General features: G+C 42.1%; 1 protein-coding gene across 1 annotated transcript in view; it reads left to right on the top strand.

The window, feature by feature from the left end:
* LOC145415344 (MAM and LDL-receptor class A domain-containing protein 2-like) overlaps positions 1 to 13,817 on the top strand; it is a 153,255-nt gene that overhangs the window by 50,263 nt on the left and 89,175 nt on the right. Inside the window, exons 12-15 of the mRNA XM_080284620.1 lie at positions 3,211 to 3,246; positions 3,780 to 3,902; positions 5,831 to 5,930; positions 12,708 to 12,903. Coding sequence (XP_080140746.1) covers positions 3,211 to 3,246; positions 3,780 to 3,902; positions 5,831 to 5,930; positions 12,708 to 12,903 — 455 coding nt within the window. The remainder of the gene's footprint in view (positions 1 to 3,210; positions 3,247 to 3,779; positions 3,903 to 5,830; positions 5,931 to 12,707; positions 12,904 to 13,817) is intronic.

The raw sequence follows: 13,817 nt of genomic DNA, 5'->3' as shown, positions 1-13,817 counted from the left end.
CTCTTCACAGCATTCAACAGCTTCCCATCTATTCCATATATTCTTAACACTTTCCACAATCCTTGTCTATCCACCCTGTCATATGCTTTCTCCAAATCCATGAAAGCTGCATACAACTTCTTTCCCTTCTCTAGAAACTTTTCCACTAAAGATCTAAGAATGAATATCTGATCTACACAACCTCTTCCCTTCCTAAAGCCTCCCTATTCTTCTCCAACTAATTTCTCTGTTCTTTCTCTAACTCTGTCAATAAGTATCCTACCATACACTTTTCCTATTATACTAAGAAGACAAATGCCCCTATGATTACCACACACTTCTTTTTCTCCTTTTCCTTTGTACAAGGGAATAATTATACCTGACTTCCAATCCTCCGGGACTCTACCTTCCTCCCAGGCTAATCTGCACATCTTCCACATCCATTCTACTACTATCTCTCCCCCATGCTTCAGCATTTCACCACACACTCCATCAATTCCTGGGGCTTTCCCCAATTTAACTTTCTTCATTGCTTCCACAACTTCTATCCTACTGATTTCTTCCTGTCTTCTCACCTCCCTCCTTCTCCCAGCCATTCCCCACCCACTTATACTCGCATTACTTCCATCCTCTACGTTCAACAATTCCTTAAAGTGTTCTCTCCATCTGCTCACTTTTTCTCCCTTCTTCACTAGTAATCTACCATTTTTATCTTTCACTCCCCTGCTAACTTCACTTCCACCCTGTCTTACTCTTTTCACCTCTTTCCAGAACATTTTCTTACAGTCCCTCCACTTTACACGCAAATTCCTTCCAAATTCCTCATCCACTCTCTTCTTACTCTCTCTTACTAATCTTTTCACCTCTCTCTTTCTTTCTACATATAACTCTCTCTTCCGCCTCTCAACTTCTTCCACGCCCCTATTTCTCATCCATTCATTGTATGCTTTCTTCTTTTGTGCCACAGCCTGTTTCACCTCTTCAGTCCACAATGCTGTTCCTTGCACCCCCCTGCGTCTTCTCTTCCTTCCACACACCACATCACATGCTGCACATATTTCTTCTGTAAATATCCTACACACACCTTGCATGTCTCCCATCTGCTCCAATTCATATTTGCCCAATCGTTCCTCCACTTCTCTCTTATACTCTGCCTTTTTCTCATCCACTTGTAACCTTTCCACTCTCCTTGTAACTACTCCTTCCTCTCGTCTTTCCCTTCTTCTATTTCTCCATTCTAATTGGACCTTGATTCTGGCCACCACCAAGTAGTGGTCAGAAAGTCTACTCCCCCAACCTCTATAATCTCTTGCATCCATTACACATCTTCGCATCCTTTCATCCACACACACATAATTAATTATTGCCTTCCTTTCATTCAGTTCACCACCCACCCTTCTCATCACTCGCCATGTATACCTGTGGATCATTTTATGCCTGAAGAGAGTATTGGCTACCACCAACCCCCTCCCAGCACAAATGTCCACTAACGCACTCCCATTCTCATCTATCTCAGCAGGCACACCCCACTCATCACCTACTCCTGCACATATACCCCATCCATACTCCCATTCTCTCACACTTTCTTCTCGCCATTTTGTTTCAGTTATTCCACATACATCCACTTTCGCATCCTCAAGCACCTGGACAATCTCTCTCTCTTTCACCTCATCATTCGCTCCTCTTACATTCCAAGTACCCATTACCAAGTCCTTTGTCCGGTCCTGGGTCGTCATCGTTTGGTCAGTCCTTGTCCGAGGCTTATTGTTTGTTTTTTTAGTTAGTTGTTTTCCGGGGAGGGGCACTAACCCTCCGCCAACCCTTTTAGTCGCCTTTTACGACAAGCAGGGATACTGGGGGAGTATTCTTGAAAAAAAACCCTACCCCCAGGGGGGTGAAAAACCCCCCTACCCCAAAAAACCAACAATGATTGAATGTCATGTGGAAGGAAACAGTGTATGGATAATGGAGATCCGAATGAATTAAAAATGGTTATGGATAGGTAGATGAAAATTCGTGATGAGGCATAAGACGTAGGCTGTGTCCTTTTGATTTCATCTTGCTGCTTTTAAATTTATCCTGTGGAGCGTTAGATCGTGGGATGAAGCCGCCAGTATCAGGGTCTTGTGAATAATTGGTAATAATGTGTGGAATATTCATGAAGCATTTTTCTTGATGGATTCTTTTATTTGCATACTTATATTTTCTTATTTCTTGATTTTACACATGCCGTTCATATTAATGGAAAAATGCAATGATGATGATGATGATGATGATGATAATGATTGACGCAGTGACTGAATGTATGCTGGGGAGCGTTGGCTGGCTAATGCCCTTAATCTGAAAGGGATTTTTCTCTGCCAAATGATGATTCTCTCTGACACGGTGTAACACGGAGGAACATGACTGACATCCCCTAACTGGGTAAGCAGTGGGGTGAAAGAGTTGGCAAAGTTTTTTTCTAAACAATAGCCCCTCCCCTTCCCCCCTCAAAAAAAAAAAAAAAAAAAAAGAAGAAGAAATCTGACACCAAAGACGATGGTTGTTGTAAAATTCCAAATAGTTCTACCCCACGTTGGTGAACCAGATTTGTTGATGTCATATATCACCTGCTTTTGACATTTCATAGTTATTATTAGTCATTATAATCATTTTGACATCAAGATAACAGTTTAATCTTCTTTTGACATCACACCCTATCTTGATGATTGAGGTCATGTACAGTTGGCATCAAAAGTCTTGTCGCCTTTCCTGATTTTCTCTCCGTGGACTTTGAAACCAGCGCTTGCAACTGCGTGAGTACAGCAGCTTACCAAGTGAGCTATTTAGGAACCCAATCACTGGTAGGTATCGATCCCAGGCCTGACTAACCAGACCCAGTTATCTACCTGTGTTGGCTGTAGAGGGTTTCAAGAATACTTCCCCAGTATCCCTGCTTGTCGTACGAGGCGACTAAAAGGGTTGGTGGTGGGTTAGTGCTCCACCCCGTAAAAAGAACTAACTAAAAAAGCGAATAAAGCGCCTCGGACCCCGGACTTTGAAATCCGCAGCATCTGACACTGATGAATTTATTTAGCTTTAGATCAGTGTCATCAGTGTCGGTTGGTGCGGATTCACAACATTTCAAAGTCCATGGAAGAAAAAAAAAAGTGTGGTGGCATTACTTTTGTTGGTGTTTGTACATCTCTAATGCCACACTTATATCTTGTGTACCTTTTATTGTTGTCATAGAGAATTTTGCCAATGATCTGGACAAGGATCGTGAAGGTAGATGACCAATATGGGTTTGAGATGTGGGGATAGGGAGTTCTGTGACCACCATTTCCGATCGCCATTGGAGTGCCGGTATTAAAGAAAAAATAGTGAGGCTTGTTATTAATGCCTAGCAACTGCACGGGGACTTGGCGAAGTGGGGGCGATTTGTCTGTGGCGACCCCTTACGGGATTTAGATGTCTGGCAATTGATAGATAGATACATAAATTGATTGATTGATTGGTTGATTTGGATAGATAAAGAGACAGGTAGATAAATATTATGCAAGAGCGTCATTAACACAGCCGGTCAGTTTTTTTCGTCTTAGTTTTCCCATACAATACTACATGCAACGATAAAAATTACACCCAGGTTCCCAGTCTTATTTTTGGATGAATATTGGGGATCTGGCTAACCAAATTTTCCGCTGATATTTGTCTGTCTTTCTGGGTTCTGACTGTTACATTAAAGCCAGTGATGTATGCGAATAGGGACACTAAATAAATAGCTACCTATATTTTTTCCTAATAATTGTCTATCTCTCCAGGTTCTGACTGTGACTTTGAGGGCTATGACTTGTGTGAATATACTGTGGTGACTCTGAGTGGTGGGCCGGGGTGGCGGCGTCAGGAAGCGGCCACTGGTACTCCTGAAACAGACCACACATACGGTGAGTCTTTTGGTGCATGTGCAGTCATTCAAGGTTTCTGCTCACCCTCTACCCCCGCCCCTGGCCAGAGGATGTCGTAACTAGAGCTTCATTCAAAATGGAGACCTTTTGTCCAGTGTTTAGGTGGTTGTGGAAGATATGTTAGACTACACGAGGAGCAGTTCGCGACGGTACTTATCTGTGCATTCTTGAAATCCCTCGAACTCCAACAACAGGTCATCACTCGGAGTGGAACTCTGGGTATGACTGCCCTTCTACCAGGGGTGGGGGTAAGTGGTAAACAGAAACTCTGCCTCATGAGTGAACACGGTAATGGTAAACTGGCACTAAAGGCACTTCAGTTCGATTACTTCCCTTCTATTTTGTTTTTGGGGGGGGAGGGTATTTTTTTCTATCACATACTCGGCTTTAAAAAAGGATCCCTTGTGCTGCAGAGGTTAATGAAGGGTGTTTTGTAGCCCCCAGTTCGATTAATATAATAAGAGAAAATGTCTGTAGGTTGGGAGAAAAAAAATTATATCCTCTTATTACAGGCAGTAATTATGTCGGCCAAGGTTGTTATATTTTTGGCTTGGTTTGTATCTGTCTTGTTGCAGTATTATAGAAAACCTGTCGAATGGCATAATGGCTGAGGATTATCCGAGGAAATTACTTTATTAGGGGCGAAAAAGTTCAAAGGTTTAGGTGAAATATGGGTCAGTGCCAGCTTGGTTGAGGTATGCGCTGTCAGAGTGCAGTCTTTGAGCAGGTTACGGTAAAGTCCTTAAGCCTCGAAACTTTTCTGCATTATTAATGTCACCGTCTGATGAATTTTATTTTGGTTTAGGCTGACTTTTTGCTGTGGACTATATGGAAGTACACAGAAAGTACAGATAACAGGTCTGTTGGACCATGACGAGGTTATCTGGTCGAGAAATGTGAACTATGATAAGCCATAACTAAACTATGTGAGAAAAGGATAGAAAAGAGGGGAGTTTTCCCACATCCTCCACATCATCCGGCCAAGAAAATTACAGGAAAATGGTAGAAAAACACAATGTTTCTTAGAAAGAACAAGCTTGAATATTTTTATATGAAAGGCAGAACAGGGAAAGCTGAGCACTATGTAATCTCCAATCTACAAATAAAGAAAAGGTAAGAGAGCATACACAGTCGCAGAATATTCTTAGAATTAAGCAATCATTACTTTAACTTGGAAATACACAGTACTCAATTGATGGCGGTCTATAGCTGTGAAATATTTGTACAGCCGAATTTTATACGATCAGTAGGTTTTGAACTAACCACTCTTGCTGCTGCCTTCATCCATAGTTCCTCTACGCGAGTGTTGTTATTACACTTCCTTCTTTTCGTGCTGAGTATTTTACCATTATATTTAGTCTCAGTATCACTCGGTATTTGGAAAGGTAATCACATCTGACGTCGTCTAACTTGTTGAGAATTTATAATATTTCATTTAAATCTTTGAGTGGCTCCCCCCCCCCTTTTTTTTTTTAGTTTCCTTTGTCGTTTTTCGCAGAGCAAGTTTCGGAGTGATGGAATACTTTTATCAGCCTTTCTCTACATTCTCATAAGTTTGTTTTCGTCCTTAATAGTGTTTCGGAGGTCAATGTGACATATTGTACACAACTGGACTGTGCATAATTCAGTTCGACGACATTTTCCAGTTTTTCAGTTGTACTTTCAGATAAACAGAGGAATAGCACTCCATTTAAAGAACTACTCTATCTGCGACTCTCTCTAGCAGGTGCTTAGGATGTGAAAGATTTATGAATGACTGTGTGATCCACTGCACTGGACATACTGTTGTTAATCATCCCATTTTCTTACTCTTCACATGTTTTCTGGAACCTACCCTATCTCATGAGGTAGGAAAAAAGGTCTTAAAGATGATGACGAGGATGATGATGATCCACAATGTCTTTCAGATATTGGAGCTGGTCATTATATGCACTTGGAATATGCAGCGAATCAAGAAACGACAAGTTTGCTTACCAGCTCAGTGTTTTCCAACAGTGCAGAGTACTTGTAAGTATTATTAAGACTTCCCACATACCTGTGGGAGGCATTATTATCCTTGTCAGTATCATTATTATTCTTACTTATTTTAAACTATGATATTTCAAAGGCTATCCGGTCTACAGCCTTCAAACCTCGTCATAATGATCGCACTGCTGTCTACTTCTTTTGGTCAAATATGGTGGCAATCCGTCAAACGCATCTCCTGATAGTATTGGTAACACAGAAAAATGTTCTGTCTCAAGAACCGTTAAACTAGGAAGTTGAAATATTACTATAGTATATCCTTAAGGAGGCAGCACTCGGAAAGGAGTGTGGTTCCAATCGGCTGTTTATTCTCGGAGATGGAATGGGGTAAGAAAACTGTGACTTTTCCGGATATACCGGATGTCACCTAATTTTCCATGAATAGTTAAAGCTAGAGCCACTAAACTTGGTGGACTGTGATGTCCTAAGGCGACATAACAGGATCGGTGACCTTGACGCCACAGTCCCTTTATAGCTCAGCGTCTAGTAGGAAACAGTCCTGGGAAATTTTTCATTATCAAAATAATCCTTGGAAAATTTTTACGATGTTCTAGTTAGTAGTAGCTGCAGTAGTAGTAGTAGTAGTAGTAGTAGTAGTAGTAGTAGGAGGAGGAGGAGGAGGAGGAGGAGGAGGAGGAGGAAGGGGAGGAGGAGGAGGAGGAGGAGGAGGAGATCATAATAATAATAATAATTATTATTATTATTTTATTATTATTAATGTTGTTGTTGTTATTGTTGTTATTACTATCATCATCATTATCACTATTTACTCAGTGCGTAAGAAAATATACTACTTATTACTGAAAACATATACACACAAATTAACCCCCTCACTCCAGTGACATACCGGTATTACAGTTACATTCTTGGCACCTCAGGACGATTTTCTTCATCTTTCAGAGAGACATGGGATTCTGGGGGGATCACTGAAGACTGACTGGAATCCTGTTACTAAAGGAGAGAGAGAGAGAGAGAGAGAGAGAGAGAGAGAGAGAGAGAGAGAGAGAGAGAGAGAGAGAGAGAGAGAATGCGTCGTTACACTGAAGGGTTTAAATAAAAGATAAATTACTCATAAGAGAGGATACAGTGTTAATTACAGGTAACGTTAAGCAGAATAGGTTTTTCTCGGTTTATTTAACTACTGTACTACAACTACTACTACTACTACTACTACTACTACTGAATACAAATTAGGAAGGAACTTTATTAGTTAAAAAAAGAAAGAAAAGCTACAGTATACTTAATTTGTGTTTTTCGAAGTGTCCATTCATAGATGAATAAAATTGCTTAGACAATAAAAATAGAATATAAACTACGTCATCAGCTTGAAGAGATACGAATAGAGGATGGCCTGAATAATGCACTAGCTTTTCTAGGTCTCCTGTGTTAGGAAAACGGCTCAGTCTGCTGATGTGGGTGTAGGAGTAAATAATCCGACAGTACTGGAGTGACCAACCTAGGAAGAGTTACATTTTACTTCTTGTTGGCGTGTCGGTGATTGGCAGGGATTTTTATTAATTAATTTATGCAGGGAAAACCCATTAATCCACCTCATGAGACTCTTCTTCTCAGTGCAAAAAATCCCTCAGCATTATCTCAAGTGAAGATCTCTGGGAGTGCATGGTTTAGGTGGCCGGTCTCCTGCAGTCCACTGGGTTCACGTCCAGATGAACCTCGGGCCACAATAATAACAACAACGACAACAACGACGACGACGACAACGAAACTAAAATAAGAATATCAACACTACCACCGCCAGCACAACCCAACCACATTAACAACAACAACTACTGCTACTACTTTTACTACTACTGCTACTACTACAACGACACCAAAACCTCCCGCAACCCCCACAACCATCACTACAGCAACAATAACAACAACAATAACTACTACTACTGCTACTACTACTACTAATATATTCACCTCCATCCATTGAGGAATTATATTGTGAAGATCAAAACCAACCTTCCTAATACAGTTCACCATTTGGAGTTGTAATGTGAAGGTTAACACTAACCCTCATATTACAATCCGTTGGCCCCAAGCACGCCAACGGCTGTGGTTACCAACCATCTACTATTACTATTATTATTTTATTTTTTATTTATTGATATTACAGTGTAAATAAGGACATTAAACTATTGGGGTCGCTGGTCTATGCGACTCTCGACCACTGTGGCTTCGTAATCCATACCCGCCAGGGAGACAGGCCTGAGGGCTGATGTTCTTGTGCCCCTGAGACATAGCACAGCAGACCTCACGAGGGAGAATGACAGTCGACATCTCATCCAGGCCATAACAGAACTCTGCGGTTGACGTTTCTTCTCAGAAAGAACCTCTGCCAGTCTCGAATAGAATCTCACTGCCTCTGGACCCATCCCACCTGATGTCGTGAACACAAGGGGAGTGAATCGACAGTGGTCCACATGTTGGATCCTTTCTTGATAATTTCTATTTTTTTCTTGCTCATTCCTCTTGTGTGCAGCTTCGAGAGACAGTTCACGATGACATGCTGCTATGGGATCGAATATCCTGATGTCGAAGAACGCCCTCTGCCCACGTGTCCAGAAACCTCGAGCACTGACATCTACTCTTGCATCATTTGATGTGTTTGCTGTTCTGTGGGTGAAGTGCTCGCCGTCCAGGGGTAGCAGAGCTGGCTCAGTCGTGATATCATGGCATATTTCCTGCAGCATTTTGGCAGTGAGGTCGCGTACTTCATCGTGTCGGATGCAAACAAAGCCTCCCTTCTTGCATACCATTGCATGGTTTGCATCAAAGGCAGTGCCACAAGCACAGTGTTGAGGTAGGTTCTCAATTGGCCACCCATATCTCAAGGCTATGGGATCAATAAATTCTTGTTTGTTGAAGTGGAAGCCCTTTGCCTTGAGAGGCAGGGTTGTGAGCCAGTTCGATGCCCCAACCTCCTGTGCAATTTCAACTCTTCTGCACTGGTCCGGTGTTAGATGTTCGATTATGTGCTGCAGCTGGTCTTTTTGTCTTGCTTCACGCTCCTTGCTTATCTGTGTCTTTATGTCTTTCTGCCTTTGGTGGTCGATTTCACTCGTCTCAACCTGGGCGCAGATCTTCTGTGACAAGGATTCGATGAGCCTGAGTGAATTTCTGTGTTCATAGCTTGCCACGGCTACTGGATTTATAATGCAAAGGCCTCCCATCCTGGGTGGTAGTGCTAGAAGATCTCTCTCTTCTGGTGTGGGGATGTGGCCATTGGTTAGAGATGGGAGGAATGAATCCCTGATTGCATCCTCCAGTGGTTGTAGCAGCAACTCAATGTCTGGTATGGTACTCATCACGAAGGTCAACTTGTGCTTTACACCATAGGTAAATGCACTGTATGCTGCATGGGGTTCTGTTTTTACGTGGCTGGATAGTGTATGAATTTCTTCTACCCATGTCTTTACCTTATCACTCACATATTTGTCTCTGAATTCCTTGGTTCCAATCACAGCCCCTAGATGCCTCTGACCTTCCTTAGTCACTATCAAGTTTGTGCCTCTAAATGCTTCTTGTGCATCTTGATAGTAAGCTGGTTTCACGATCAAGATGGACTTACTGGCATTAGGGTAGTAACCTATTTCAGGGCCATGAGATGTTACAAGGTCCCACCATTTCCTCACATCCTCAACCTTGCCAGCACCCGTGAGATCATCTGCATAGGCTACCTGTTTTACATTGGTGGCGTCGTATTTGATCTGTTGTTGCATCACTGTCTTCGCCAGGGCGTACATAACCATGGCAACGGGGTCCCCCTGGGTAGTTCCTTCTGAGGACTGGATTACACCGACGTCGTGAGCCTCTGTCTTACCCACAATGTAGAGGTCTGCTGGTTCTTTGTTGGTGTTTTCCACATACTGGGCAAATGCTGGGCATTTAACCTTGATATTGTGCAGCATTGCCTCCCGGTTGATGGAATTAAATGCATTTGAGGCATCAACTAATAATACTGCCTGACAGTCTTCTTCCCCAAATAATTTCCTCATGGAGTGAACTGCTGCCTCACCTCCTGCCTGCTGGCCTGCACACACCTGGAGGTTGCCAACTGCCTGCTTCACATCATCTTTCACCACCTCCATGATGCATTTTCCTATAATCCGTCTTAAGACTCCACTCACCCCGATGGGCCTGCATCCAGGATTCTTATCAAGGGGGATTAGTCTGCAAGCCGTCAGTGCTTCGATGTTACTGCACTGACTTGAAGCCAGCTTCCTCGCCAGTGAGGCAATGGTGTTACATAGGTCTGTTGCTGCCTCCCCAAACTTGATGTTACTGAGGATTACTTGCCAAGATTTTGCATCCAGGCCTGACGGTCCTGCCCCTCCCTGTGTGTGCATTGCCTTCCGCCACACCATATCTCCAGTTATCCTGTCATATATGATAGGATTGGGAGGAGTGTAGTTGCCGTCAAGCTTTGACTGGGCACTTGCTTGTCGTGCAGTCGGGTGTTTTTCTTTTAGTTGTTGCACTGTTTCATCTGTCAGGGCAAGTACTCCGTTTGGTGATTCAGCTGACAGGGATCTTGTTGCCTTCGAGACCTTCCCCTGTCTCATCTTGCTGCCAAAAATCCTTGCCACATCGTTGGTATTCTGATTTCTTCTGCCTCGGTTGTTTATTCTCATCTGCAAGGCCCTTGCTTCCTCAAGTAGGTTGTCGATTTCACCTCTTTTCCATGTTTCAACCCGCCTTTGGATGGCCTTAATATTCTCTGCAATGCTAGCTCTTGGGCGGGTCTTGTTGAGGAAGAGATGTGGTATTAGTGCAAGGACCTTAAGAGAGAATGAGGCAATGGGTGAGTTCTTGTTGTAGTTGCCTATCAGGCGAGTGATTTCCTTGATCATGTCAGTTGTAGCATTGCATTTGGGTGGTTCAAAAAGGTTACTTGAGGACCATCTAACTATTTCATTATATGTGGTGTTCACCCAGGTTACTGCATTTTCTCGGGATTTGCCCATCCAGTATGTGGGACGACCTTCTCGCACAGACCTGTGAGGCTGTTCTGCTTCCTCGCTGTTTGTGTCACTACCGTTCTGAGGACGTATAATACCTGGATGATTCCCTCTTTCATGCACTCCTCTATGGTGGTCTTCATCCTGAGTTTCATTTCTATTATAAACCTCATGATGTTCCTCACCCCCAACTTCACTGCTATTCACTTCCCCATGGTGATTTAATCCACCCAGCGCTTCCATATCTCTCGCATCTTGGCGTCCATCCCTATCCCTCGCTTCACCACGGGGTCTTTCACCATCACGCATGTCCGTGTGATCGTGCATATTGTCAGTGACCGCCCCATCAATTTCCATGTTACCAATCTGTCGCCTGCCATGTTGGAAGCGGTCAAGTGCCGCTTCTGGTGGGCTGTGATTCCCTAACACATTCATACAGAAAGGTCCCATCCTACAGTATGTACACGGTGACCTATTTGTTGCACATGAGCACCTGATACACTTATGCTGCCTACTGGAGCACTGACAACAATACTGTGGCGTGGCCATGGTGTTAAAGTTTTTATACTGTGGTACAGTATTAATAATAATAATTATGGCTACTTTTTGTAGTACTTTTAAATGAGAATTAAATATAATGTTACTAGAACTACTATTTTACTATACGAATTTTAAATTAAGGTTTGATATAAGTGAAGAATGTGCTTGTTTTACTTCTGTGTTTGTAGATAATATGATTAAGTTATGAAGCAGTTTGCTCGTTTTTCTCTAGTTTTGCATATCAGTTAATATCTAATTGTTCTGTTTTATACTAATAATCGACTGAACTGATAACGATATGTATTTAAAGTTTGATATGAAGTAAAACAACGCTTCTTTGTTCAAGGGTTAAGTAGGTGGCCAATTGGTGTGGTGCAATAATGTGGAGCCTTGTTTATTAGTAATGGGTCTTCAGGCGTTAAGGTGTAGGGGTGAGGGTGGTGTGTGGCGTAGCGGCAGTGTGTGTGTGTGTGTGTGTGTGTGTGTGTGTGTGTGTGTGTGTGTAGTTTAGTGATATTGGGTCTTCGGACGCTATGGTATAGGGGTGAGTGTGGTGTGGTGTGTGGCGTTGGAACAGTGTGTGTGCGTGTGTGTGTGTTGGTGTTGTGACATGTGACATGTGATGTGTGGTTGTGGTGTGGTAAGATAGAGGCACCTTGGTTTACTAAGGCACATTGGCATTAACAAGGTTTGTTTAGTATTTCTTTTGAATATAAAAGAGAATTTTGAGAGGGTTGAGTAAGTAGTTCTAGTGTGTAATTTTATGGAGTTTACATTAGTCCTATTATACAGATATTATATTAAAAATACTCTTATTACTATTGTATTTAATAATAATAGTGTGCTTAAAACTAGGGTACTATGATTAAATTTGTTATTTAATTGAAGTTATATTTATTAATTTTATATATTAAAATTAAAGTTTTAATTACTACTGTACTACTACTACTACTGCTACTACTACTACTACTACTACTACGACACTAAAGACCACCACCACCACCATCACCTCCACCACCACAACAACAGCGACGCCAAAAAACAATGACACCACCACCATCTCAACCATCATTTCCACAATAACAGCTGCAACTCCATATCACTATCATTACCACCATCACTACCACAACAGATCAGCTATTGCTAACACTGGCTGATCCAAATCCACAACACAAGAAGATTATAAAGTGCTTGCATATATAAATAAATTATGTATATTAATTGTAATGACTGTGTGTACCTCTCTCTGCAGCTGTGTTGAGTGGTACTACTACATCGATGGGCCTGTTAATATGACGGCCTACCTGAGGGCTTATGTACGGCCGGTAGATGGAAAGAGATGGCCAGTAGACAGAGATGATGATGATTATTGGGAAGTAAACCAGCCAGAGGGGAACCATACATGGAATCTTGGACGGTGGACTGTTCAAGGACTCGGGGACTTTACTGTAAGTGATGGATATACTCGTACTTAAGGCTCAGAATCATAGTGTGAGACCTACTGGATTCCCTTGGCTTCTTTACTTTTCTTCATTCTTGCTTCTTCTTCCTCCTCCTCTTCTTCTTTTCTTTCTTTCTTTCTTTCTTTCATTCCTTCTTCTTGTTCTTGTTCTTCTTTCTTCCTTTATTTCATGCACTTTTCAACTTGATTTCATTTCTTTATTCGTCACCAGATCTCTTCAAACTTGGCAAAATGCTCCTTGGGCCAGTACCCCGACACCTCCTTCCCCTTTTTTTAAATTCATATTTTATGGGATTTATGGACCCGAATATCAAGCCATATAAGGACAAATTTGGGGGTTGCAAGTTCTTGTATATGCATTAATTAGCACAGTGTATGGAATCATCTGGTGAACGGATTTTTTTTTATTATTTTCCCTTCCTCTGCTCATCTTCCATAAAGTCAGTCTTGAGCCATTTATTGTTTTTCACGGTGCTTGAAGCTCTCTCACGTGACTTCATAAATGGACTCCAATGGGAGATGTTTTATAGTGATGGCTTGGTGTTGATTGCAGGGAATGTAAGTGAGGTGGAGAAATGATTTAGGAAGTGGAGAAACAAAATGGGGCACAAGGGTTTGAGAGTAAATGCAGATACAGCAAAAGTGATGACATCAAGGGCTGTTAACATTAATGTCCAAGCAGGGAGAGAGTGGCCATGTGCTGTTTGCCACAAGGATGAGGGAAGTAACTTTATCTTATCCAATATTTGTGATAAATGGGTGCATAAGAGATGTAGTGGTATTAGAGGTAGACCGAGATAATACTGATTTCGTGTGTGTGGTGTGAGACTGTCAGGAGTGATAAGAATGATCTTGTATGTGAGTCTTTTGAGTGTGTGGAAGACTTTCGTAATTCAGGGG

Source organism: Coenobita brevimanus, chromosome 102 (assembly GCF_032717465.1).
Source record: "Coenobita brevimanus isolate Jiangsu-jjx chromosome 102, ASM3271746v2, whole genome shotgun sequence".
Taxonomy (NCBI): Eukaryota; Metazoa; Arthropoda; class Malacostraca; order Decapoda; family Coenobitidae; genus Coenobita; species Coenobita brevimanus.
This window is presented reverse-complemented; position numbering and strand designations above follow the sequence as displayed.